The 27,858-nt window shown below is 50.1% G+C and overlaps 1 protein-coding gene across 5 annotated transcripts in view; it reads left to right on the top strand.

The window, feature by feature from the left end:
* The window catches only part of SPECC1 (sperm antigen with calponin homology and coiled-coil domains 1), a 362,600-nt gene that overhangs the window by 215,917 nt on the left and 118,825 nt on the right, over positions 1–27,858 (top strand). For 4 of the 5 annotated variants that reach the window (XM_027773699.1, XM_014589605.2, XM_027773700.1 and 1 more), the window contains 3 exons: positions 12,840–13,047; positions 21,109–21,182; positions 21,543–21,721. In XM_027773699.1, the coding sequence (XP_027629500.1) occupies positions 12,840–13,047; positions 21,109–21,182; positions 21,543–21,721 (461 nt within the window). Of the gene's footprint in view, positions 1–12,839; positions 13,048–21,108; positions 21,183–21,542; positions 21,722–26,791; positions 27,853–27,858 lie in introns of those variants that run through there. The other variant, XM_014589607.2, reaches the window with a different exon arrangement.

Below are 27,858 nucleotides of genomic sequence, written 5' to 3'. Positions count from 1 at the left end.
AGAAAATTGAGCTGTAAGCTCCCAGGGATATTTTTATCTTCAATTTTGTCTTTTTAAAATTATTTATTTAATTTCACTATTTTTTTAAAAAATTGCTATGGGGCACCTGCACTCATCAGAGAGGGAAAGTGAGAAAGCAAGTCACCAGGTCTGGGACTTGATCCGTAGTCAGCCATGTGAGAGTCCCGCGCCTTAACCACCACACCACCTGCTGGCCCCTGGTCCATCTGTCTTAAGATCAGTCAGTGGCAACCTGATTGTGCATTCGGTTGTCAGTTGTCTTTGTGGTGCATCACGTTAGCTTTTGTCATTGTGTTCTAAAAGTAGGGAAGCAATTTCATTAGAGGTTACACCCCAGGCTCTCATCTAAACTATAGGTCAATAATTGAAGCTTTCTTGGGACCAGCAGTTGGCATAATGGCTATGTCACTGGACTCCCATGTAGTTGACCGCAGTTTGAGTCCTGGACCTGGTGGCTTAAACTCATGCTGGCGCGTGTGTGTGTGTGCCCAAGATTCCAAGAGGAGAATGGAGGAGAAGGAATTGCAGTGTGGCCATCCCCCCCACCCCCAGGGGTGATTTCTCTCTGTCTCTTTCTGGTGATTGCATGCGCTCTATAGCAAAAACCTCTCCAAAAATTTTTTTAAAAAATTTTAAATTGAAGCTTTCTATTATGTTTTGATAGTTTGTAGAGTAAAATTACTGTACTCATTTTTGATTTAAGAACTCATTAACTTTTGCAAAATGTATGGATGACCTTCATGAAGTCTTCATTTAGTGTACTTAACTATCTCTTTGGTGTTTTGATTGGCTTTTTTTTTTTAATAGACCACAGTTTAGTTTAATTTATTTTTAACACTCATCCTGTCATGAATTCATAGGGAATAGGTTCCAGTAGCTCAGGCTCCTTTCCATTGGTTCTCACACAGTGGCTTCTCTGGATGGAACAGGCAGGCGCTTTAGTTGAACCCAGGTCCCTTTCTCTTTGGCTTCCTTCTTTTTCTGGTCATTTTCCTTCACATGTTTTAGGAAGCTATCTCTGCTCTTAAAATGTTTAATATGCTCAATACACACACTCATTCTCTTGGCAAGAATCTTGCCCTTAACTTGTTTGTTCACAACAGTGCCAACAGCATGCTGGGTAACATTGTAGACTCTTCCAGTTTTGCCATGGTCATGTTTTGGGGCATTCCTTTTTGAACAGTACCCATTCCCTTGATGTCTACAATATCACCTTTCTTGTAGATTCGCATATATGTCGCCAAAGCAACCACTCCATGTTTTCCAAAAGGCCTGGAGAACATATACCAGGTGCCTCTCCTCTTCCCCTTTGTGTTCGTCATTTTGGTGAATTACTGGAAGATGGCGGTTCCAGCCAAAAGGAAGCTTGATTGGCATTTCATCATAAATATCATCAGTGAGAATTAACATCTTTCTTAAAAGGCTCACTTTTTTCCTGATACTACAATTACTTATGTATCACAGAAGATTTAGAAAATACGGGAAATAATACAAAAAAGAACGTAAATAGTACAATTGAGGCCAGCAGGTGATGTGGTGGTTAGAACACTAGATTCCCACATGGCTGACTGCGGTTCGAGTCCTGGACCTGTTGCTTTGCTTGCTTATTCTCTCTCTTTCTCTCTCTCTGTTCCTCTCTAGTGAGCACATGTGCTCTATAGCAAATTGAAGAATAATGATAATAATAAATAAAATTAATAAATAATTCTTTTAAACAAATAAATAGTATAATTAATCTCACCACTTGCAGAAAAAGTTGCGAGCATTTTGCTGTATGTCTTTTCAGACTCTGTCTCGGCTTCTACACGTTTGGGCATGCGTATAAACTTGTATTGACATAATTACGATATTTAATCTTCCTATCCAGAAAGGTAGACCGTGTCTGTCCACATTCCATGAATACAGAGAACCAGTTGGGTTAGCTTATCAATCTACTGTTAATCAAGTTTGATTCACCTATTTGTACTTTAATGAATTCTTTCATCCTGCTTTTTCATACCTATCTTTGATTTCTTCCAGTTTATTCAGTAAAATTCTTTGTCCATTTAACTTTCTCCTCGGTTGATAATGAAAGTGTTTAAAGGAATGAATTTGGGGGCCAGCAGGTGTCATGGTGGTTCGGGCTCTAGACCCCTGGCTGACCATGGTTAGATTCCATGACCTGACAGCTTAGCTTGCTTTCTCACTTTCCCTCTCTCTGTCTGTCTCTGGTGCATGTACATGCTCTATAGCAAATTTTAAATATATAACGAGAATAAATAAAATTTAATAATTCTTTAAAAAGAATATCTTTTTAAAAAAGATATGAATTTGCCCTTTCTTATAGCTTTGGCTATGTAAAGGCAACAAAATCTAGAATTTTCTGGGCTAAACTAAATCTAACTTGAAGCCAAAGGAAAGTGTTGGCATTCTCTGTAAAGTGCAGGGCAGACAAACATATCTCAAAGCCAGCTGTGGCTCGTGTTCCAAAGTCAGGCAGTTACTATCTGTATACCCCCTGTCTTGTTGCCCGCTAGCTAGAATGATCAGATACCGACAATGGGATGAAGAGTCCTAGCTAGGATTGTTAGGTAAGAGTCTGAGGCACAGATGTGAGCATTGTAGTCTCCAGGCTTTCTTGCCGCGTGCTGCACTCTTAGGTCTGTGGCTTTTGTCCCGTTTTAAGTGCACAGAGAAGCCGACTGGAGCCATAGTGACGTCTAGCATGCTCATTTTCCTGCTGCTTCCCCCTTTTCATTGCTACAGTGCATTTGTATTTGCCGGACCGAGAGAGAAAGCGCCCCCCGATGGGGAGTGGTCAGACCACAGCCCTTTTTCCTCCATTTCCTCATTCATCAGAACTTTTTTTTTTTTTTTTTAAGAGACATTTTTGCTATAGCACATGTGTGCTTGCTGGAGACACAGAGAGAAAGTGAGAAATCACCCTGGTGGGCGTGGCCACACCACAATCTCTTCTCCTCCATTCTCCTCTCAGGATTTTGGGTATGCACGCACACGCACCTGGCATGAGTTTTAAGCCACCAGGTCTGGGACTCGAACTGTGATCAGCCATGTGGGAGTCCAGTGCCTTAACCACTATGCCGCCTGCTGGCCCCATCCCATCAGGATTTTGGGCACACACACACACACACACACGCACGCCCAGTGTGTTTGTCAAGCCACCAAGGCCAGAATGAATGGTGGTGAGCTGTGAGGGATCCAGCTCCCCGCGCTTACCCACTACAGTGCGGGGCCAGCCTTTCCAGAGGAGAAGTAAAGCCAGACCTCCGACACTGCTTCATGGCTTACTGTATTCCTACTACAGAATAGCAACTAACCCAGCAATGACCATGAGTTCAAGTGATAATAGTTAAGGGCCAATTTGGAATAAATAAATAAATAAATAAGCTGAAAAATTATTTTATTTAACTTCATTTATTTTAATTTCTCCAGAGAAGGACAGAGAGAGAGAGAGGGAAAGTGAGAAAGCAAATTGCCAGGCCCAGGACTTGAACTGCGGTCGGCCATGTGAGAGTCCAGTGCCCTTAACCACCACGCCACCTGCCGGCCTCAGAAATAAATAAACTTTTAAAAATAAAAGATACATAAAGGTCTCATGCCCAAAGGACAAAAGCACTTTTAGCACCAAAGTAATGGAGGATATAAAGTCCCGGATGGGAGCCCCCAGGCCTAGCCTGGGAGTGACTCCTGGACCGCAGGCGGGAAGTGCGGTGGGTGGGTCCTGACGGTACCTCATTTAAAGCCTGAATGACTTGGAAAATGCACTGACACGGGTACAGATCTTGACCGGGTGTAGAATGGAGAAGGGATGGCGGTCACCCCTTCTTGTCATTATGTTTGTTCTGGGCCTTGGTACTTATCTTTTATTATGTTGTCCAAGTATTTTGTTAAGATATGTTTCAGGACCAGCAGTTAGCGTAATGGCTATGTTGCTGGACTCCCACGTAGTCTACCCCCGTTCGAGTCCCGGCCCCGGTGGCTTAAAACTCACTCCAGGCACGTGTGCATGCGTGCCCAAGATCCTGAGAGGAGAAGGGATTGCGGCGTGGCCGTCCCCTCTGGGGGGTGATTTCTCGCTTTCTGTCTCTCTGTCTCTCTCCGTCTGGTGAGCGCACGCGCCCTATAGCAAAAACCTCTCAAAAAGAAAGAAAAGATATGTTTCATCTTGTTTTGCTTATTTTTTAAATTTTTTTTTTTGCATTTATTCTTAACATGACAGAGTAAAAGTGGTGGGCACCTCCAACGGGGTCTTCATGCCACAACCACCCCCAGTCTCAAAGCCAGCTTGGACCACAGGCATGTGCACGCCCGGAGTATACAGGGAGGTCTCCAGATGGGAACCCAGAACCTTTCCCATGTGGGCCCGGTTGTATGTCTACTGTGTTTCTGCCTGTTCCAGGCTTTTGTTTGATTTTCTAACGTTTCTTTCTTGAGGGCGAGGGCATCTTGTCCTGACAGGGCCTTACTGCACTGAGGTCTTCGCTCAGCCTCATGGCCATCCAGGATCATGGGTGCACACAGGTGTACCTAGAGTGGTCGTTGAGACGTGAGAGCTGAACCTGGGCCTCCCGTGTGGCTCCAGGATCGCATAGCGAGCGGCTCTCCGTCATCGGCACCACTGCAGCTAGACTTGTTCTCTTGTTTTCATTTTATTTCTTTATTTAAATTACCAGCGGGTGTGTGCACCTACCTCGGAGAAAGAGAGAGGAGCAGCAGTCTCCCACTGGGAAGTGGTCACACTGCCATCCCTTCTCTTCCTTTTCTCCATCCTGTCAGGATTTGTTTACATATCGGTCTGTTTTTCAAGCCATCTAGGCTTGGACTGAAACATTTTGCCATAGGGTGCATGTGCTCAACAGAGAGAGACAATGAGAGGAAAATTACCCCCTGGGGGGATGGCCATGCTGCAATCCCTTCTCTTCTATTGGGATTTTGGACACACACGCACATGCACCCAGCATGATTTTCAGGCCACCGGGTCTGGGACTGAAATCATGATCAGCCATGTGGGAGTTCAGTACTTTAACTACCATGCCACTGCTGGGCCTACCCCTGCCTGTTTTTTGTTTGTTTGTTTGTTTTAGATTTTTTATACAGGATGTGTGCACTTGCCAGAGAGAGAGACAGAAAGCGAGAAATCACTCCCTAGGGGGATGGCCATGCCACAATCCTCTCTCTATTCTCTCAGGATTTTGAACATGCCTGCACATGCACTCAGTATGTTTTTAGCTACTGGATCTGGGCCTTGAACTGCAGTTGACTGTGTGGGAATCATTTTTTAATTTGCCATAGAGCATGTGAGCTCACCAGAGAGAGAGAGAAAGAGAGGGAGTGAAGAAACAAACCACTACATGTGGGACTTTAACTGTGGTCAGTCTTGTGGAAGTCAGCACCTTAAACATCATGCCCCCTGCTGGCCCTGTTACTGTCTTTTTATTTTAGCTCTCTTAGGAGGTGAAGGTGCTGTCTCATTGCGGATTGATTTGTGTTTTACCAGTGATGTCATTAATCATCTCCCCAATCACTCATAACGTTGGGCAGTTTCTTCCATGTTCTTATTTGCCACTCGTGTATCCGCTTTGGAGAAATATCATTTAAGTCTTTTGCCTCCCCGCACCCCCCCAATCACATTACTTTTCTTATTGCTGAGTTGGAAGTGTTCTTTATATGTTTTGGATACAGATCTCTTGCCAGGTAGATGCTTTACAAATATTTTCTCTCATTTCATGGGTTTTCTTTCCATTTTCTTTATAATGTCCTTTGAAGCACAGAAGTGTTTAATTTTTATGAAGTTCAGCTTATCTTTTTTGTTTGTTTGTTTTTTGTGTGTGTGTGCTTTTGGTTTGAGGAATTCTAAATAAGGGAGTTACAGAGTGACATTGACAGTTTCAAAAGATTACTTTGGAGGCTGGCCCATAGCCTGAGGATTAAGGGGGCCAGAGCGCACGCGAGTCACTGCTGTTTGAATCCCAGCCCCCACATCTTGACAAACATGCCCAAATCCTGACCGGATGGAAAAGTGGAGACGGGGTGATGGCGTGACCGTGCCCCATTTCGGGGGTGCTTTCTCCCTCTCTGTCTCTGGCAGGTCTCCGTGCCTTCTGGTGACAGAGGGAATGGAGGGCGGGGGAAGGAAGAAAGGAAGAAGGGGAAGGAGTTCTTGGGTCACACTGTGGCAGTTAGGTGGGAAGGAGTGCAGGACTGGACTGCGGTTGAGTTGTGACAAGGCCTGGAAAGACTAGACGTTAGGCATGGGAAGATCGGCCCCGTAGGGTGTGGTGATTAATTTGATTCTGAGAATGTGCAGGAAACCGACATTGTGGACCGTTCACACAGATCTCTACCTTATGAGAGTGAATACGTGGTTGTGCTGGCCCGAGAGAGAGAGAGAGAGAGAGAGAGAGAGAGAGAGAGAGGAGGAGGAGGAGGAGACGAGAGAAGAGGAGAGGAGAGAAGAGAGAGAGAGGGAGAGAGGGGAGAGGGAGGGAGAGAGGAGAGAGGGATGTGGACCGTTCACACAGATCTCTACCTTATGAGAGTGAATACGTGGTTGTGCTGGCCCGAGAGAGAGAGAGAGAGAGAGAGAGAGGAGAGAGAGAGGGAGAGAGGAGAGAGGGAGGGAGAGAGGAGAGAGGGAGGGAGACTTCTCTCTCTCTTTAAGTGTTCCAGATAATTTTACCAAATGGATAGTATAGTTTAAGTGCTCAGTTCATTTTACCAAATTCAGACAAAAGCCAAGTAACATAAACTGCCCAGCATACCTACACACGAGCAGCCGTAGGGTTTCACTTCACCAGCCAGCCTCTTCCTCTTGGTACCGCTTCCTGCTTTCCAGGTTTCTTTCTTTTTTCCTTTTTTTATTACCAGAAGGCACGTGCACTTGTGTGGGGGCGGGTAGTAGCGGGTTTGGGGGGCGTGTGCTCCCTTGGGGGCGTGGCCACACCGCAGTCCCTTTTCCTCCATTTCTCCTTCCCATCAGGGCTTTGGGAGTGCGTGCACACCTGCCTGGCATGTCTTTCAAGCCTCCAGGGCCTGGGTTCAAACTGCAGTTGACCCTGTGGGGCCAACCTTCTCCACACAGCACTGAACCCTGCACTGTGGGCTGGCCCTTGCTGATTTCCAACAGCCACCTGGACAACTTTATTTTTTTAAAAGAATTACTTATTTATTATCATTATTTTTCAATTTTGACGAGGGAGAGACACAGAGAGAGAGAGAGAGAGAGAGAGAGAGAGAGAACAAGCTGCCAGGTCGAGGACTCGCACCACGCCATGTGGGAGTCCAGCACCTTTAACCTCCACGCACTGCCAGCCCCCCATCTGGACAGCTTTAATGTTACTGACATCTATTCGGCGTTTACTGTAACGACCTAACTTGATAGCTGCCTGTGTCTCTGTGCTCCCGGTATGTGGAGATTTAAATGAGGGATGAAATGATTTCTCAAACCAGGGCATAGTCTTCCAGGCGCTATCTTTGTTATGATGGCCCTACTAAAAACAGCTGTGACGCCATTTAAGCCGTACTTCCATCTCACTGCGCGCTTCTGTTTTTAATGTACTGAGTTCTTGGTTCTTTATTTATTGATGATATCTCCAGGTTAACTATAAATTCGTTTCCTTATTATTCTCATTTGCCTACATTCTCTATTCTCTCATGCGCGCTTTCTTTTTTTTTTTTTAAGTTTTTGCCATAGGGTGTGTGCTGTCTCCAGAGAGACACAGAGAAGGAAAGTCATAAATGACCCCTGGTGGGGAGGGCCACGTCACAATCCCTTCTCCTCCAGTCTTCTGGGATTTGGGGCCTGCACACACACACAGACCAGGCGTGATTTTCAGGCTGCCAGATCCAGGATTTGAACCGTGGTTGGACATGTGGGAGTCTAGTGCCTTAACCACCATGTCACCGGCTGGCCCCTCTCTTTTTTTGTTGTTGTTTCTTTCTTTCTTTCTTTCTTCCTTCCTTCCTTCCTTCCTTCCTTCCTTCCCTTTCTTTCTTTCTTTTTTTCTTTCTTTCTTTCTTTCTTTCTTTTTTAAGTTTATTTGTTTGTTCTTTGAGCGAGAGAGAGAGGCACTCCCCATAAATTCAAGCTCTGGTCCCCCCACAGTCTCAGCCATCCCAAGTCACAGGCATGTGTGTGCCCAGCGTGTATAGGGAGACCTCAGGACGCGAACTTGGGACCTTCCCATGTGGGTCTAGCACTGCAGGGTGTGCCACCAGCCGACCGTGGTGCTCAGCTGGTTCAGGACTGACCGCCTGTGTGCCCCTCTCACTGGCCGAACCAAGTACGCTGCAGACACACCTCGAAGACGGCGTCTGTTCAGTACGGCCAAGTCATCTAGTGGCGAAGCCTTCACGACTCGTTGGCCGTCTCCCTGAGAAGAGAATCCGGATGTGTGTGGTCCCCATGCCCTGCGGCTGCACAACTGCTCTCTCACCTCTGCATGGGGTGGAGGCCCACCTAGGCCCCCAGGACTGAGCACTCCCCTCAGGACACACGGATGGAGCTGCTGTAGGGTGTCTTTGAGGCCTTGGTAGTTCTGCGTTTGCTTCTGCGGGGCCCTGTTTCCATCGGCCCACGGGTCTGCGTCTCCAGACTGTCTTCTACAGCTCCCTGCCTGCTGTCTCCCCTGGAGGTGGTCCCGGGAGCTGACTTCGGTCAGGCGCCTTCCCTGAGGTCGGTGTCTGACAAGCAGGGGTGGGTGCTAAAGCCCTGCCCTGTGGTGGCCTCTGCTGCCATCTGCCTTTGGCCACGTCAGAGCAGGTCAGGAAGGGCTGTCACGGCCCTCTCTCCAGGAGGTGCTGGGTTTCCTGGGAAGTCCATTCAAACCTGTGTGTAATGCAATTCCATAGGGTCCACCTCTCAGGTTGATTTTTAGGTTTTTTTGAGAGGTTTTTGCTATAGGGCGCATGCACTTGCCTGAAAGCCAGAGACAGAGAGACAGAAAACGAGAAATCACCCCCCGGGGGGATGGCCACACCACAATCCCTTCTCCTCCATTCTCCTCTCGGGATCTTGGGCACGCACGCACACGCACCCAGCATGAGTTTAAGCTACTGGGTCCAGGACTCGAACTGCAGTCGGCTACGTGGGAGTCCAGCGACATAGCCATTACACCAACTGCTGGTCCCTCTCAGGTTGATTTTTAAAGGTGAGAACTGCGTGGAATACCTGAAAGGGATTCCTTATTTTCCTGTTTTGCCTGGTGTCGTCGTTGAATGACAGCAGCTGACCTCCAAGGAGCTGGCCAGCAGGCAGGCCGGCCCCCGGAGCCTTGACAGTCGCTCTTTCTACGTGACTTAATTTCTGCCTCTCTCTGCTGCCAGTCTGTAAAATGAGTATAAAAATACCTGCCTGCGGTTGCCTAGCAAGCCCTTAAGAAGAGGTGAAGCCACTTCAGGGTGTCTGGCTTTTATTTCTCGTTATTTTATTTTTTAATAAAAGAGGTTTCTAGGATATATTGTTTAACTTGAGAAAATGACTCAAAAATCAGGAAAGAAGAAGTGGGGTGTGCATCGAAGTGGGGTGCTGCCTGCAGGTTTCCCGGCCCTGCCCTCTGCACCTCCCCAGGCCAGCCACCGCCACTGTTTGGCGACTGTGACTGTGATGAGCCAGCAGGGGGCAGTAAAAGCGGGCCGGAGCCTGAGGGTCAGCTGCTCAGTGCATGCGCAGGTCTTCCTGGGGCTCTGCCTTTGGGTTACCCGGTTTTGTTCCCTGTGTTTTTCTTTAATCCCTCTGCCCGGTTTCCTTATCTGAACGAGGGGTAGAAACCACATAATGCCCTTAGTACTGCCCAACCCACGGTAGTCCCAGCCACATGCTCTGTGCACGTGTAGACTGCAGGCGACAGGCCCGGCCTGGGAAGTCTGCCTGGAGCCGCCCGCTCTGAACAAGGCCGCAGCCCACCTCGCTGCAACTCACTTCAAAGCTTCATGGGATCTAAAATGCAGGGCCCCTTTCTCCTTAAACGCCATCGTTTGAGCCCACAGGTGCTATGGTGGTTAAGGCACTGGACTCCCACATGGCTGACCATGGTTCAAGTCCTGGACTCGGACGCTTAAAAATCTTTCCAGGCACGTGTGCGTGTGTGCCCAAAATCCTGAAAGGAGAAGAAGTTGTGGCTCGGTCATCCTCCTGGGGGGGTGATTTCTCTCTCTCTCTCTCTTTCTCTTTTTCTCCAATGAGCAAATGCACCCTATGACAAAAACGTAAAAATAAATAAATAAAAATGTCATCTTTTGTTTAATAAAGTATCTGTCATTAAGATAGAGGACTTTGGGAGTCAGCAGGTGGCATGGTGGTTAAGCCACTGGACTCCCACTTGAGCATCTACGGTTCATGCCAGGCATGCATGTGTGCATGCCTAAAATCCCAGGAGAAGAATGGAAGAGAAGGAATTGTAGCGTGGTCATCCCCCCGGGGGGGGATTTCTCACCTTCCTCTCTCTGTCTCTCTCTCTCTGGCAAATGCAAGCACCCTATGGCAGGAAATAGAAACCTACAAAAAAGAAAAAAGATGGTGGAATTTTGGTCTTTTCCATGTTCTGTGATTTTTTTTTTTTTGGTCACACAGATCTCATGTTATGTTTTTATCGTACACATAAGATATACGGCCCCTGTGAGAGGAAGGACTGCCGAGTCGTGAGTGCTACGTGCTGGGCCTGTGACAGACCCCCGAGGGCATTCGTTACTTCTTTTACTCCCCGTTGTTCAGCTAAGGAAACCGAGGCCGAGGGACTACAGAGGAACACAGGACTTCATTTGGTAGAGTTAGGATTTGAACCCTGGCAGTCTGGTTCCAGAATCTGCACCCTTAGCCATGTTCACGGCCTTCAGCAGCTTTTTAACTTTCTGACCATCACCTGCCATGAGGAATCTGTGTGGCAGCCCAGAGCGCGCACGGGAGTCACGGAGCAATGCTGGACCGTCCCAGGCTCAGCAGTGGGCTCTGGAGGTACCTGTGCTGGCTTCCCCCTTACTTAGTTTACTCATGATCGAGCACACGTGGGCGTGAGAGAGGGGCACCCTCTCGGGGTCTGTTCACATCACAGTCCCCTGCCTCCCATCCCCCAGCCAGTCAGGTCCTGAGCATTCACATGGTTTTCCAGTGTGTTTGGGCGGTTTGAACCGCGGCTCCCACTGGGATCCGGCTTCTCTTGAGCAGCTGTGCCCGGCGCCGGCCCGTGCTGGTTGTCTTCCTCCCTCCCTCCCTGCCGTCTTTTCAGGGTTTCCTAGGTGAGGAACGCTGCAGCGCTGCCTCGTGACATTCATTCATGACTCATTCACGACACGCTATTAGGTGTTTCCTGTGTCTGCTGCTGTGTGGGCACTGTGGACATGTACGTCTATAGTAAAAATGAAAAGCCACACGCCAATTTAGGAATCATGCATATTGCCCTTGAGGCAGGAAGGAAGGCTGAGACTTTCACAGATTTTTTTTTTTCTTTTGAGAGGTTTTTGCTATGTGGCACGTGTGCTCACCAGAAAGACAGAGAGAGACAGAGAGGCAGAAAATGAGAAATCACCCCCCAGGGGGGATGGCCACGCCGCAATCCCTTCTCCTCCATTCTCCTCTCAGGATCTTGGGCACGCACGCACACGCGCTCCGTGTGAGTTTAAGCCACCAAATATGGGACTCAACCACGGTCGACTACATGGGAGTCCAGCGACACGGCCATTACACTAACGGCTGGTCCCCCTTTTTCTTTTTTTTTAATTGAGAAAACTTTGCTGTAGGGTATGTGTGTTTGCTGGAGAAATAGAGACAGAGAGAAAATGAGAAACACCCCCCAGAGGGAATGGCCACGCCGCAATCCCTTCTCTTCCATTCTCCTCTTAGGATTTTGTCAAGCACCCACATGCACCTGGCATGAGTTTCAAGCTGCCGGGTCTGAGACTCGAACTGCCGTCAAGTGCATGGGAGTCCAGCGCCTTAAGCACTGCACTACCTGCTGACCCCAAGGCTTTCACAGATCTTATGGAAGTAGCAATATTTAGCAAATGTGGCAAAATTGATCTGTTGAATTTGTTTGCCTGGTCATCTCATTTTCAGTGCTTCTCTGTGTATTTAAAATGCTTAATTAAAAACAAACGGGTGAGACACACACAGCTGTGCTGGGTTTCTGTTTTCGGTGTAGGTGTACGATTCTATGTTCTGTGCCTTTTGCTCTCTATCACCTTCACCTCTGTCTCTGAAGAGACCCTGTGACCTTCAGTCTGGGGGGTTTGTACAGCCAGGCTTCAGGGGCACTGCTCGTGGCTCACCAGCAGAGGGCGCCGCTCCCCAGCAGCTGCGAGGTGGGGCCAGCTAGGCCTTGTTCCCGAGCCTCTCAGGGAAGCCCTCTGTGGCTTACACAGGAAAGATGGGTATTTGTGCTCACGCTGCTGTCTTTCTGCCTGTAGGCAAGGGCGCAGAAGCCAGCTATTTGGAAACATGTTTCTCTGAAAATTTGTAACCTTGGCTGTTTCTGAGGCGCAGATGAAGAGAAACAGCTCATGCCAAGAGCAGCCTCTTGCCACTGTGTAGTGAGCCCACTGCCCACCTGGGGATTTTGTCCTTAAGCTGGCAGGAGGGCTGGCCCGTAGCATACGGCTTTCCTGCTGTGCACAGGGAGCTGATCCCAGACGGCCAACTGCGGTTTGAATCCCGGCCCTGGAGACTCGTGCTTGTGTGTCCAAAATCCTGACGGGGCGTGCAGGTGAAGGAGCGATTGCAGCCTGGCCGGGCCCCAGGGGCAGTGCTTCCTCTCTCTCTCTCTAGCTGGCACACTTGCCCTCTACAACGAAAACCCAAAACAGAACACAACTTGCTTTTATCCTAGGTGGAGAAGGACTATGCCTATCTGAAGGAGATCAGTGACCACCAGGCAGAGCAGCTGAGCAGAACCAGCCTGAAGCTGCAGGAGAAAGCCTCGGAGAGCGACGCGGAGATCAAGGACATGAAGGAGACCATATTCGAGCTGGAAGATCAGGTGGAGCAGCACCGGGCGGTGAAGTTACATAACAACCAGCTCATCAGTGAGCTGGAAAGTAAGTGAGGCCACACAGGCGGGGGAGGGGAGCCGGGCACTGAGGCAGCGAGGTGCGGGTGCCTGGGGGGCCCTGGCCATGTGTGCTGGCTGGGCTTAGGAGGAATCCGTCTCTTTCTCCCTGCCTTCTTTCCCTCCCTCCTTCCATTCTTCAGTTTATTTCTCTCATGAGAGAAAGAGAGAGCGAAACAGGCACCCTCAGTGGGGTTTCATCACTCCGTGACCCGCTTCCCCCAGCCCGCCAGCATGTCAGGCTCTTGGGTGCACCTGTCAGGCGTGTTTCAGTCACCTGGGAGCTGGACCAGAGGTGACCATGTGGTTCCAGCACTGCACATAGCAAGCCGCCGCCTGCAGCAGAGCAGGGCTGGGATGAATATTCTATTGACACACTGTCCCAGGAAGAATGGCTTTTAAGAAACAACAACTAGGGCCAGCAGGTGGCATAGTAGGTAAGGCGTTGGACTCCCACATGGCCGACCATGGTTCGAGTCTCAGACCCAGCAGCTTGAAACGCGTGCCAGGTGCGTGCCCAAGATCCCAAGAGGAGGATGGAGGAGAAGGGATTGCAGCGTGACCATCCTCTCTGGGGGCTGAGTTCTCATTTTCCCTCTCTCTGTCTCTCTGCTGAGCACATGTGTCCTATGCCAAGAAAGATTTCTTTCTCTAAAAACAAATAAGGAACAGTAGTGTATCTCTTAAACTGAGTGGAAGACTGGCTGGAGAGGAGGACTGCGGAGCACGGGCCAGCAGCGTGGGGTAACCGTGGGAAGGGCGCACGCACTTTGGTACGTCGGCTTGCTGTGCGCGCACGCCACCGCCGGCGCTCGCTGCGTTTCTGGACTCCCATGTAAGTCGACTGCAGTTCAAGTAGTCAACCACAGTTCAAGTTTCAGACCCAGTGGCTTAAAACCCATACCAGGTGCATATGTTTGCGTACCCAAAATCCTGAGAGGAGAATGGAGGAGAAGGAATTGCGGTGTGATCATCCCTTGGGGGAGGGGGGTGATTTCTCATTTTCTGTCTCTCTGTTCCTATCTGTCTCTCCAGCAAGCACACGTACTCTATAGCAAAAAAAATCTCTCAAAAAAAAAAAAAGGAAAAAAAAATATTTTTTAAGTCTTTTGTTAATTTAGTCAATGAGAAAAAGAGACAGAAAGGCATCCTCAGCAAGGTCTTTACACTACAATCCACCATCAGTCTTAGCCAGCCCAGGTCAAGGGCATGAGTACGTGTGCATCTGGTGTGCTTAGGGAAGGCCCAGGGCGTGAATCCAGGACCTTTCTCATGTGGGTACAATAGTACCAGCTCTATACCACCACATGGCCCCTTAAGCTTTTCTTTTTCTTCTTCTTTTTCCAGAGAAGTTTTTGCTGTAGGGTATGTGTGTTTGCTGGAGAAATAGAGACAGAGAGAAAATGAGAAACACCCCCCAGAGGGAATGGCCACGCCGCAATCCCTTCTCTTCCATTCTCCTCTTAGGATTTTGTCAAGCACCCACATGCACCTGGCATGAGTTTCAAGCTGCCGGGTCTGAGACTCGAACTGCCGTCAAGTGCATGGGAGTCCAGCGCCTTAAGCACTGCACTACCTGCTGACCCCAAGGCTTTCACAGATCTTATGGAAGTAGCAATATTTAGCAAATGTGGCAAAATTGATCTGTTGAATTTGTTTGCCTGGTCATCTCATTTTCAGTGCTTCTCTGTGTATTTAAAATGCTTAATTAAAAACAAACGGGTGAGACACACACAGCTGTGCTGGGTTTCTGTTTTCGGTGTAGGTGTACGATTCTATGTTCTGTGCCTTTTGCTCTCTATCACCTTCACCTCTGTCTCTGAAGAGACCCTGTGACCTTCAGTCTGGGGGGTTTGTACAGCCAGGCTTCAGGGGCACTGCTCGTGGCTCACCAGCAGAGGGCGCCGCTCCCCAGCAGCTGCGAGGTGGGGCCAGCTAGGCCTTGTTCCCGAGCCTCTCAGGGAAGCCCTCTGTGGCTTACACAGGAAAGATGGGTATTTGTGCTCACGCTGCTGTCTTTCTGCCTGTAGGCAAGGGCGCAGAAGCCAGCTATTTGGAAACATGTTTCTCTGAAAATTTGTAACCTTGGCTGTTTCTGAGGCGCAGATGAAGAGAAACAGCTCATGCCAAGAGCAGCCTCTTGCCACTGTGTAGTGAGCCCACTGCCCACCTGGGGATTTTGTCCTTAAGCTGGCAGGAGGGCTGGCCCGTAGCATACGGCTTTCCTGCTGTGCACAGGGAGCTGATCCCAGACGGCCAACTGCGGTTTGAATCCCGGCCCTGGTGACTCGTGCTTGTGTGTCCAAAATCCTGACGGGGCGTGCAGGTGAAGGAGCGATTGCAGCCTGGCCGGGCCCCAGGGGCAGTGCTTCCTCTCTCTCTCTCTAGCTGGCACACTTGCCCTCTACAACGAAAACCCAAAACAGAACACAACTTGCTTTTATCCTAGGTGGAGAAGGACTATGCCTATCTGAAGGAGATCAGTGACCACCAGGCAGAGCAGCTGAGCAGAACCAGCCTGAAGCTGCAGGAGAAAGCCTCGGAGAGCGACGCGGAGATCAAGGACATGAAGGAGACCATATTCGAGCTGGAAGATCAGGTGGAGCAGCACCGGGCGGTGAAGTTACATAACAACCAGCTCATCAGTGAGCTGGAAAGTAAGTGAGGCCACACAGGCGGGGGAGGGGAGCCGGGCACTGAGGCAGCGAGGTGCGGGTGCCTGGGGGGCCCTGGCCATGTGTGCTGGCTGGGCTTAGGAGGAATCCGTCTCTTTCTCCCTGCCTTCTTTCCCTCCCTCCTTCCATTCTTCAGTTTATTTCTCTCATGAGAGAAAGAGAGAGCGAAACAGGCACCCTCAGTGGGGTTTCATCACTCCGTGACCCGCTTCCCCCAGCCCGCCAGCATGTCAGGCTCTTGGGTGCACCTGTCAGGCGTGTTTCAGTCACCTGGGAGCTGGACCAGAGGTGACCATGTGGTTCCAGCACTGCACATAGCAAGCCGCCGCCTGCAGCAGAGCAGGGCTGGGATGAATATTCTATTGACACACTGTCCCAGGAAGAATGGCTTTTAAGAAACAACAACTAGGGCCAGCAGGTGGCATAGTAGGTAAGGCGTTGGACTCCCACATGGCCGACCATGGTTCGAGTCTCAGACCCAGCAGCTTGAAACGCGTGCCAGGTGCGTGCCCAAGATCCCAAGAGGAGGATGGAGGAGAAGGGATTGCAGCGTGACCATCCTCTCTGGGGGCTGAGTTCTCATTTTCCCTCTCTCTGTCTCTCTGCTGAGCACATGTGTCCTATGCCAAGAAAGATTTCTTTCTCTAAAAACAAATAAGGAACAGTAGTGTATCTCTTAAACTGAGTGGAAGACTGGCTGGAGAGGAGGACTGCGGAGCACGGGCCAGCAGCGTGGGGTAACCGTGGGAAGGGCGCACGCACTTTGGTACGTCGGCTTGCTGTGCGCGCACGCCACCGCTGTCGCTAGCTGCTTGTGTCCTCCGGGGCAGCTGTGGTGACAGCTTGCCGAGGGTGTGTGGGGTCCACGTGAGCCGACCCGAGGCTCATCCCTCGGTGTGGAGGGTTATTCCAAACCATTTGCTGCAGTCACCGCATGTTGACAAGCTCTCGTCTCGGTCAGGTGGCCGCAGAGGGGCGGCAGGTGGTCAGAGCCACGTGTGCTCTTGGTCTCGGGGAGAAAACAGTCCCAACGCGCCCCTCCGGTGGTAGGGTATCAGATCACTCAGAGACGCTGGCCAGTCACTGAGGAGCGTGGACAGATGGCCCATTATGGGCCCAGTGTTTGCTGTCCATGGGGAAAGGTAGCTTTTGAAGTGATTAAACATCGCCCGATCACATGATCACACTTAATGTGTTTTGCTTTCATACAAAAGAATTAATGCAGAAGGTTTTTTGTGACACTGTCCCTTACTAAAAATAGCTTAGCGGGGTGCTGAGGCCTTCCTGATATGTACAGTCAGCGCTCATCCCTCGCAGATTCCACACTGACGAATCCACCTACTCACCACGATGTACTTTAACCCGAAAATAAGTACAGCATGCTCACAGTCACCTCCGGGCGCGGACAGAGATGAAGTTGAGCCGCCTGGCATTGGTGTTCCTAACTGCAGAGACACCCTTGCCTCCTGGACCAGTTCTCATACTGTAGACAAGTATCTTTTTGGCAGTCTCTTTAGTACCTGTGCTTAGCGGATTTGGTAATTTTGTTTAAAATGCCCTCCGAGGGCTGGCCCCGTAGCCCAGTGGTTGAGGAAGTCAGACCCCACATGGCCAACTGCGGTTGGAATCTCACCCCTCGTGGCTTGAAAAGCACCCCAGGCACATTTGCCTGCATGCCCTGAATCCCCACAGGCTGGAGAAATGGAGGGAAGGGGATCGCAGTGTGACCACCCCGCTCCCCCCATGTGGCTCTCTCTCCAGTGAAACGTGCACTTTAGCAATTATAAAGAAAGGATTAAATGCCCCATACATACAGCGTTGGAGTGCCGTCTGCTGTCTCCAAGCCCTCGAAGGCTGCGATGGACCTTACAGAGGAGACAGGAGCTCGCTAGGTTCCCTTGTAAAAAAAAAATAAGGAACAGTAGCGTATCTCTTAAACTAAGTGACGTCCCTGGGCTGTCCCGAGCCAGCAGTTCAGCACACCCAGACGAAGGAAGGGAGTTCTCCAGCCTGTCCGCACATGCCCAAGTGCCGTCTGTCGTGCGTGATGACGCTGTGGGAAAGAGGGAAAAGGGACTTCATTTTTGGACTTACGAGATGAAGGCCGATTTTTTAAAAAGGCATAGTGGATAGCATTGTTTTGAAACCAAAAATCAAAGACATTTATGTTCAGTTGCCCAGAGTCAGGGAACTGTAAACCCTCTCAGCCAATCCTAGCTGGCTTGCAAGGTTCAAAAGACCCATAAGGCTTGAGAACAGAACCTTTTCTTTTCTTACGTTTAGAGACAGGCACCCATGACAGGGTCTTGTCACACAGCAGTTCCCTCCCCCAGCCACCCCGTCAGCCAGGGTCATGGGCACACACATGCCCGATGTGGTGGTGTTTTTAGGTCTACCTGGGATTGGTTGTGTGGCTCCAGCACTGCAGAGTGGCATGCTGTCACCTGCACCACCACAACTGTGCTGAGAAAAATTAAACTTGCAGACGAAGCAGGTTCTGCAGATCATCAGGCTACAGAAGAATTTTTCAGATACTTGGGGGGGCCAGCAGAAGGTGTAGCAGTTACATCACTGAACTCCCACATGACCAACCGCAGTTCCAGTCCTGGACCCAGTGTCTTGAAATTCACACTAGGCATGTGTGCGTGCATGCTGAAGATCCAGGAGGAAGAGGAAGGATTGTGGCATGGCCACCCGTCCCAGGGGGTTTCTCACTTTCCTTCTCACTGTCTCTGTCTTTTCCCCCCTTTCCTTCCCCTCCCCTCCCAGCACAGGTTCCCTAAGGCAATAAATAAATAAACAAATAAATAAATAAAATACTTGTTTGGGCCAGCAGGTGGATGATGGTTAAACCAGCTGGATCTCACATGGCCAACTGCACGGTTCAAGTCCCAGATCCAGCAGCTTGAAAAACACTCTGGGCATATGTGCATCCATGCCCCAAATCTCAACAGGAGAGTGGAGAAGAGACTGTGGCGTGGCCATCCCCCATGGAGATAGCTTTCTCCCTTCCCTTTCCATCTCTTTCTCTTTGGTGAGCACTTACATCCTATAGCAAATTAAGAAAGAAAGAAAGAAAGAAAGAAAGAAAGAAAGAAAGAAAAAAAAGCCTGCCTGGCATTGTGAGGAAGAGGATAGTCGGGAGAGCAGGTCTCTCACCCTGCTGAGACATCAGCAGACAGGCCCACATAAACCCAGAGGGAGCTTCAGTTGATGAAACGTGGCCAGAGGCTCGCAGGACCCTAACCCTGTGTTTCGGCCAAGAGCCATGACTCCGTGTCCGCGGTTTGAGCACGCGTGGTGCCGTACGTGGCTGCTGTGGTGCTGAGAGGTGACTGCGCGCCTCGCCTCGTGCACCCGGTCAGCGGCACACCCTGCAGCGCGTTCTGTTCTCCGTGGGCCGTGATCGCACGGAGCCGCAGAAGCTCGGTGCTCACTGTCAGGTCATGCCAAGGATCGGCTGAAGACCTCGACGCCGTCCCCCACGTCGGTCCAAGCGCCGTGCCGTGCAGGGCGAGCAGTGGAGGGGGACAAGCCCTGCGGCGTTTTGTTTTTGTTTTTGTGACACGTTGCTGTTGAGATGGTTGTATTGTCTTTACGTCCTTAAAAGCACAGTCTCCTCGAGAAAACCAATGTGTAATTAATGTCCAGAGCCAACTTCAGTCCCAGCCCCTGCGGTTACATCATCATACGCCCATACCGAAAACACAGTGTCTTCTAAACTTCAGTTAGGGATGTTCAGGTATTACGAAGAGTTCTTTTTAGGTTTTTGCTGTAGAACACATGTGCTCGCCCACAAGAGAGACAGTGAGAGGGAAAGTGAGAAATCACCCCCTCCTCGAGATTTTGGGCACGCACACACATGTGCATGGGTTGAATTTCAACTTGCTGGTTCCGGGACTCAAACCATGGTCTGCCATATGGGAGTCCAGCGCTTTAACCATCATACCATCTCCTCCCCTCCTTCTTTTAATGAGACCAACTGTGAGCCCGGGAAGAGGAGGGGGAGAGACAGGGAGGATCTGGCAGGGTCTCACCATTGCGATCCTCTGCCCTAGGCTCCCGGTTAGCTGGGATTGCAGGCTGGTTCAGGTAGCTCCAGGATCTGAACCCAGGCCTCCCACTCGGCCCTGCCTTCACACAGTGATGCCTTGTTGCTTGTGCCATCACAGCTGGGCCTAAGATAGTTTCTGTTAGGGAGCCCAGGGACACAGAAATCAAACCCTTTACCAGTCACTCCTTGCCATGATCTTTGAGAGACATGAGGGGGCACAAAAAGAAGTTAGGGAGCAATCTCCTACTCTGCAGCGCTGACCCAGACAAACTCCGAGGCCCCTCACGCGGAAGCAAAACTACTAGAGAGGACCTGCCGCCTGTATTATTTTTTCATTTGTGCTTCTGATTAATGTCCTTAATAGAAAGCTGCTCTAGATCAGAGCAGCCACGGACGAGTTTTAACTGGGCGATTGTGGTGATCAGGTTTAAATTTAAACGACTGATAGCGGCATGGAGAGAATCGAAGGAGAACGGACGGAAAACCAGCCCTCCCTCCCTCTTCCTGCCCGCCTGCCTTCCTTCCTCCCTTCCTTCCTTCCTTTCGACAGTGTCTCAGGGGTCTGGGTGGTGGTGCAGTCTAGGGCCTGAAACTGCGAGGCTGACTCACGTGGGAGAGGTTCCTGGCCACGCTTGGAGACACCCCACCTGGCTCAGTACATTGGGCATGCAGGTGCCTGTGATCCCACAGTGGCCCACGCTGGTGACGGAGCTCAGAGCCCTGCTGGGGTGCTGGCTTTCTCTCCTGGTGTCTCTTACTCATGGAAGAAGTAAAAAAAAAAACTTTAAAAAAAAAAAGGCAATTTCACTGTTGTGATCCTCTTGCGCACCCCTGTGCCCAGCTCTTTTAGGGTTTCCTGTGTTCCCTGGGCCAGCCCAAGCTCACTCTCCTCCTGCCTCAGCCTGCCGAGGTGCTGGGGTGACAGACATGCACCTCTGTGCCCAGGCTTCACTGGTCCGGGACTCAAACCCAGGCCTCCCGGTGGTGCCGGCTGGTGGTGCGCAGTGTCTTAGCAGCGGGCCGAGATGTCCGGAGTTAGGAGGAGGTGTCCAGCCACCTGTGCAGCTGTTAGGACGTGCACATGCCGGGTGCTGTCTGCCCCTGGAGGGCGGATTCCAGGGCTGTGCGGTCTGTGCAGTCTGTGCTGTGAAAAGCTTCGTGAATGGCCCTGAGGCTTGACTGCGGTTAAGAACCACGACTCTAGAGACTTGTTTAGAAGTCATAGTAATGGGGCCAGCAGGGGGCGCGGTGGTTAAGGCGCTGGATTCGCACGTGGCTGACGGCGGTTCTGCCAACTCGGGTGTGCATCGTTTATTTCTAGGTAACGTGATCAAGCTGCAGGAGCAGAAGTCAGACCTAGAAAGGCAGCTGAAGACTCTGACCAAGCAGATCAAGGTGAGTCGCGGGCTGTGGAGAGGTGACCGGAGCCGTTTATGTCACTCTGCTGTAAATGACCCGCTTAGGTTTGGAAACCTTGGGAAGATGGCCTGGTCCCCCACCCTCTCTCGCTCATTTCTTCACGGAGCATTTCCGAGGTGTTGGCCTCGGAGCCGTGAGTTCTTGTTGGCCGTCCAGTGCTAGGATGGAGAGCCCTGATGCCGTGGGGCCGGCCCTCATCCCCACCTGGCCTTTTCCTGGTAGCGACACACCATTACGCAGGGCCCCCCGGTGCTCCGGTCACTCTCCCAGTGACCCACACGGGACTCGGAGCCCCTGGCCGGCGTGGGACACGGGCGTGTATTCTGGCCTTTCCAGGAGGAGACGGAGGAATGGCGGCGGTTCCAGGCGGACCTACAGACCGCGGTGGTGGTGGCCAACGACATCAAGTGCGAGGCCCAGCAGGAGCTGCGCACCGTGATGAGGCGGCTGCTGGAGGAGGAGGAGAAGAACGCCCGGCTGCAGAAGGAGCTGGGCGACATGCAGGGCCACGGCAGGTTGGTCGCGAGCGGGGCTGCCCCTCCCAGTCCGCTGGGCACTGGGCCGTGCTTGGCTTCTCACCTGACCGCTGTGTGTGGGGTCGCAGAGTGTGGAGACGGGTGCTCTGGTCTGTGCCAGACTCTGCTGTTCCTTCTCCAGGTTCGCTCTCGCGCTGTCCCACCACTGCCCACCTGGGCACTTCCACCCCAGCACCCGCTCCCTGCCATCCCCCGGTGTAAGGCAGTGTGAAAACTCTTTACTTACACCGGGGCTCTCCAGAAAGTTTGTGGTAAATGCACATTATGAAAAAACTGCATGGATTTCACACATTTTTGACCAAAATAAACTCCTACGCTAATTCCATTTTTCTGTGAACCTTCTGCAGGCCCCTTGCATATGTAGAAAAAGCTCAGTCAAATATCCTCCCAATTGAAAGAACAGACGTGATGTCCAGGGCACGCCCAAGGTCTTGGCTGTCAGCATACAGGGGAGCGTGCACTAAAAAATTCTAGGACGGTCCTTGTGTGGGCCGCGCTCCACAGTGGGGAAAGCTGAGGCCACGCCCCAGGGAAGTACCGCCAGATAAAGGACTTTTCCCGCTACCGGGTGACAAGCTTCCTTGACAACACCTGTGGGCTGTCTCAGACAGGCCTGGAATAACCCGCTTTATTAAAAAGGATCCCTGTGGAAAACGCATCTGGCTGATCATCATGTTCCCTTCCGCTCTAGAGGAGAACCACACGTGTCAGCCCAGAGAACTCTACGGAGCAGCGAAGTCAGAGCCAGGGGTCGCCGGGGTGAGCTCCAAGTTAGCATTTAGGACCTAGAGGATTTTCAGACAACAATACAGACCGTATTTTAGGCCTTAACAGATACAGTGCTATCTTTCCTTAAGCCAGTGTCTGTGCTTAACGTTGGCATTCTTGGACATTAGAACGTTATTTGGGGGCTGGCTCTGTGGTCTGGTGATTAAGGGAAACCAGATCCCACATGTCTAACTGAGTGGTTTGAATCCCAACTCTGGCAGTTTGAAAAATATGCCAGACATATTTTTTGCGTGCCCCAAATCCTGACAGGGAGAAGTGGAGAAGAAGGGATTGCACCGTGACCGCCCCCCACTGGGGCATGCTTTCTTCTTCCCACTCCCCTGGCGAGCACACATGCCTTCTGACAATTAAAAATTTTTGAAATTATTTCAAATTTAAAGAGGAACACAAATGTGACAAATAATTTTTCGATAACATATTTAGTGGATTCTGAGTAGTGGTCTGTACGGTTCGCCCTAATTTTGATCTTTTCTGACTGTTCATTAGCTTCCTTCTGAGCCCTTGGGTCCAGTATTCTGTTATCATAAATTTCATGACATCTGAAAGAGTAGGTTTCTTCTCAGAATTCGTTTGATTCTCTCGTCAAACCTACTCCAATGGATCCCTCATCTCCTTGTTTGTGATGATTTGTGGCCTGTAGAGAGAGGTTAAGATAAGATCTACAGCAGGTTCCTGAACTGGCTCATGAAAAATCCGGATCATTACCGGGCAGCCATCCCTCTCCCTCCTGCCAGGAGAGGAGCTGAGTTTCGAATGACAGTCAGAGGATAGAAAAGCCAGATTTCATAGTGAGCCCTTTGCGAACAGCCGGGAGGTGGTTCTGGTTGGCTTTTGTGTCTGCTTTCGTTCCTTCGTCCATTCGTCTTGCTTTCCTCCTGTGTGTCTTTGGAAGAGGAACCAAGGTTGCTTCGTATAGAGGATACTAAAGGTGACTGGTAAGAGACCAGCCCCGTGTTGCCGTGGCAGCGCCAAGAGGGCTACTGGAGGAGCTGCTGTGTGACTTGCACAGACTCTAAGAGACAGGCCGCGGGAACAACTCGGACCCTAACACAGGACCTCTGCATTGTGCGTGGACAGTTTAGGTCACCACGTGCTAGCCCCTACACCTTCAAACTTAAGGTCACTTTTTTTTTTGGAAACACAAACTGTTTCTCTTTTGGTTTTCTAGCACTTTCCAAACCTCTCTCCCAGCAGTACAATCCTGTAGCACAAAGCATTTAAAGATTTTAGAACTTAGGCAAATCAGAACATGACCTGTTACTAAAGCCCCTTAGGCGTCAGGATATTTCATGCTGTCACTGAATTTGGCAGGACATCAGACAACTGCCTGTGATGGCATCTTGTCTGATTTCGTCTTCTCTGGCGAGCTGCCCCCTCTAAGGAGCTGACTATCTGGAAGTTACCCACTGATGGCCCAACCACTTCCCGAACCCGCCCCACAAGCCAGAACTGAAACCCACTCGCCCACCACGCTCCTGAGGCACCTCACCTTCCCGTCGTGGCTGAGTGAGCTCTTGACTGATGCAGCGTGACCTCCACCGTTCTCTGGTGAGAGCTCCAGTCATTCTTGGTTCAGCCACAGCCAGAGAACTTGCAGAACGTTCCCTGGTAAGGTTCTCCAAGTGCAGCAGAGAGAAGGTAAGAGAATCGAAGAGCTCCCCGATCATGACCCCAGCTTACTTGGATCGTATTCTCCTCTTGCACACGAGGACGTTCGAGGGATTTGTCACTGAGTCAGGCTGAGAAGAGCTGACGGAGTACCTGGGCACGAATACAGATTTACAGTTATTACCAAGACAAAGTGAAATATTCATGAACTCACTAATGATCTCCAGTCCTTTTATACTTTCAAACATATTTTATCTGGGAGTCAGAAAACGGTGTGAAGATAATTGGGGGATTATGCTGCAGTCCTTTGGCCAACAGCCGCCCAGCCTGTTACGTGAGGACCCATCAGCGGGTGTCTCGAGGTCCCCATAAGCTCTGCTGCCCTCTGAGACTAGCCGGGCAGCTCACCTTCCTCTAGCGGGGGACACAGACACTCGAGTGCCGCCTTTGCCGACTTTCCGGTACAATTCCTGAAACTTCTTGGACTCGTGGCATCTTCATAATTCGCTGTGGCTTGAGGACTTGATCTTTCTCTTCCAGAAGTTTGACTCAGCCCATGTTTTTTTTTTTTTTTTTTTTTTTTGGGCCTGAAAGTGATGTTCAACACATGAAAATTAATGGATGAAAAGATTTTAATAACTTCTCAACTTTTGCTTCTTTCATCATGAACAACTAAGAAAACTTTCATTGAAATAAAAACATCAGGTCTTTTCCCTGGAAAGTACTAGTCCTGGGCTGGCCTACAGAGAACACACAGGCAGCTCAGCGTCATGATTGGATAGGCCGTATACAACCTTTCATTCTTTCTTTCCTTGTTAAGTTTATTTCTTCCATGAATGAGAAAGACAGACAGACAGCACCCTGATAGGTCTTCACATCACAATCCACCCCCAGCCTCAGCCAGCCCTGGGTCGCGGGCACACACATGCGCGGTGTGCTCAGGGATGTCTGCAGGTGCGAACCCGGAACCCTCCCGCGGGCCCAGCCTCTCAGATTGCCATGTCTGGCTGCTGCAGCCCCAACAGCCTTTCTAATCAGAGGCGCTGTCGGTGAGCAGCGCACGACACGGAGCTCTCCACAGTAGCAAGGAAAGACCTTGCACGCACTTCTCTTGCTCTGAAACTGTAAGTGTCGTTATATTTAGGGTGACTGACCTGATTCTTACTGTTTATCATACTCTGCAAAATTCATGGAAAATGCATATTTTGCAAAAACTATGCATGGATTTTGCACTTTTTTATACTAGGATAAACTTGTACTTCAATTCCATTTTCTGTGAACTTTTTCAAGTCCCTGCATACCACCCCAAGAACCACCCATGGAAAACATCTGAAAAAGACATCATAGAAGACACTAAACATGTGTGCCGAATTAGCTGTGTTTGTTTCTAAGACTGACTGTCTAAGATTCGACTGTGTCTGGCTCGTCCTCCCTGCCGGCTCTCGCGTGCTCACCTCCGAAGCCGGCAGCATGGCGGCGCGTCACGTGCAGACTCTGCTGGAATTGGCTTTTCACCGCGTATGTGCACATCTGTGTTAGCCCTGACGTCGTCGGTCCCGCGTGCCTGTGCCGCCCTCTGTGTTGCTCTGACAGCTCTAGCGTTGCCCAGCTGCACAGCAAGCGTCCTGTGGCCACCACTGGGGGAAAGTGTGGTAACTGGAGGTGCATGTTCGCAGGTCACAGCTATCTTTTCCAGCTCTCTTGCTGCAGATATTTTGATACTAAATCTCTGGCCCCCGTCTGTCCTGATGGGGGTTCCTACGCAAGTTCTGAACAGACCTCGTTGCAGCCCCTATGACCGTCAGGGGCCTCTGGCCTTGGTCGGCACTCAGTGTAGAAACCGGTCCTCTCGGATGCTTTAGCTGCAGCAAGCATAATGCATTCATTAGCATATTTTTGTTTTTCACAGTCTAAATTTGCACTTAAGGGGCCAGCCCCATGGCCTAGTGGTTACAGGAGCCAGATCCCACATGGCTGCCTGTGCAGTTTGAATCCTGGGCCAGGTGGCTGGAGAAGCACACTATGCACATGTGCGTGCGTGCTCCAACCCCGACACGAGGGAGAAGTGGAGGAGGGATTGCAGCTTGACCATGCTCCACTGTGGGGGTTGCTCTCTCCCTCTCCCTCTCCTGTCTCTGTCTCTCTCTGGAGAGCATATGCACCCTCTGGCAAGTAGAAATTTTGCATTCGTGACATTAGATAGTCTGTAATTCTAAAGAGCCACAGCTGCCTCCCTGCTCTCTGAACCCCATCCTTACAGATTTGCTTTGAAAAGTGAGGACATAAGCTTCCCTTTGGGAATTGTCAGGGCACATTAGAGGGAACCCCAAGCCTCTCTAGAAGTTACAGAGGGGCCTGATGCTGTTCATCCCAGATGTCTCGAATTCACCAGCACAGTTCTTTGTTGGAGAAGCGCTGGCAGAAGGAGCCTAAAAATGGCATTTGAAGCCTTTGGCATTTTCTCTGTTGGAAGACTTTTGACATCCAAAAAATATTGGAACAGTGGGAATTCAAGCATGTCAGCCCCGTTCTGGAGTTTAGCTTTTCCCCGTGGGACCGTGTAGGCTGTTAATTCTCGTGTTTGTAAACTAAGATCACGTTGCCTTAAATCATTCCTTTACCAGCCTCTCCCCCTCCGTTCTATTTTCACAGCTCCATGGTCTCTGTCAGCTAACAGAGCATGTGGTGGAAGAAAGACAGCCCAGCCCTTGCCATGCCTGGAAACTACAGCCATTTCTATATGAGAGGGGGAAACCGTAGAGGAGGCCTCCCCTCTTTATAAAGAGCCTGGGGTCTGCTCCTAGCACTCGCTGTCTCAGTCATTCCCAAGTGTCTTTACCTTTCTCCTCCTCTCCATGGTGGAATCGACTCACTGCATGGTCACACATGATCTTTCCCTCTTCTGTTCTCTCCTCTCAGAAGATCCACCAGTCTTTGATTTGGAGAGTGAAATGAAATTGCTCTGAAAAAGCAAAGTACAAGCCTCGTGAAAAAAAAAAATAAATAAATAAATATAAAAAAATAAAACAAGCAACTTTTTACACGCAGCTAACATTCATAAAAAGCAGTGGTGTAGCTGATTCAGAGTGTGGAACGCAATGCTCGTGTTCAACTTTTTGGCATTTATTTTTACACTTTTTGAACATGGTATCCGATTGTCTTTGAAATCATACTACTAAAGGCAAAATAGAAAAGATGCCTATTCCAAAGATTTGCAAAACATTCTGCTTCCTTACCTCGGATCTTGGTTAATCCTTTCATGCTGGGGTCTGACTTCATTACCTCGTCTGAAACAAGCCACTGCTAAGGTCTGGTTTGAGTTCCAGAATGTTCTGTTGGGCCAAACCTAATTAGATGTTTGGCTGAAAAGAAAAGTCATAGTTAAACCAGATAACTACGCATGATGACAATGCTAATTGAAATCTAACTAATGAACAGTCGCTACAACAGAGGCCTCATGAATAAAACTTACCCTGGAAACTTAAAGGCTTTTCATGCCGAAGTGTACAGCTCAGAGTGATCCCGAATCCAAAGCGTGATTTTAGACGATTGGAAGGACACGCGTGTGTGAAGATATCCGTCCACTTCAGCAACCCCCATGAGGCAAATGCCCACTGCCATCCTCGTGGGAGGACTCCTTTTCAGGCTGTATCACATAGGGTTGTCATCTTCATCATCCAGAGGATCAGAGTTCTTGTCCAGTAAAAGGGAATTCAGAG

This window comes from Tupaia chinensis, unplaced genomic scaffold (genome assembly GCF_000334495.1).
Source record: "Tupaia chinensis unplaced genomic scaffold, TupChi_1.0 Scaffold000365_1, whole genome shotgun sequence".
NCBI lineage: Eukaryota > Metazoa > Chordata > Mammalia > Scandentia > Tupaiidae > Tupaia > Tupaia belangeri.
This window is presented reverse-complemented; position numbering and strand designations above follow the sequence as displayed.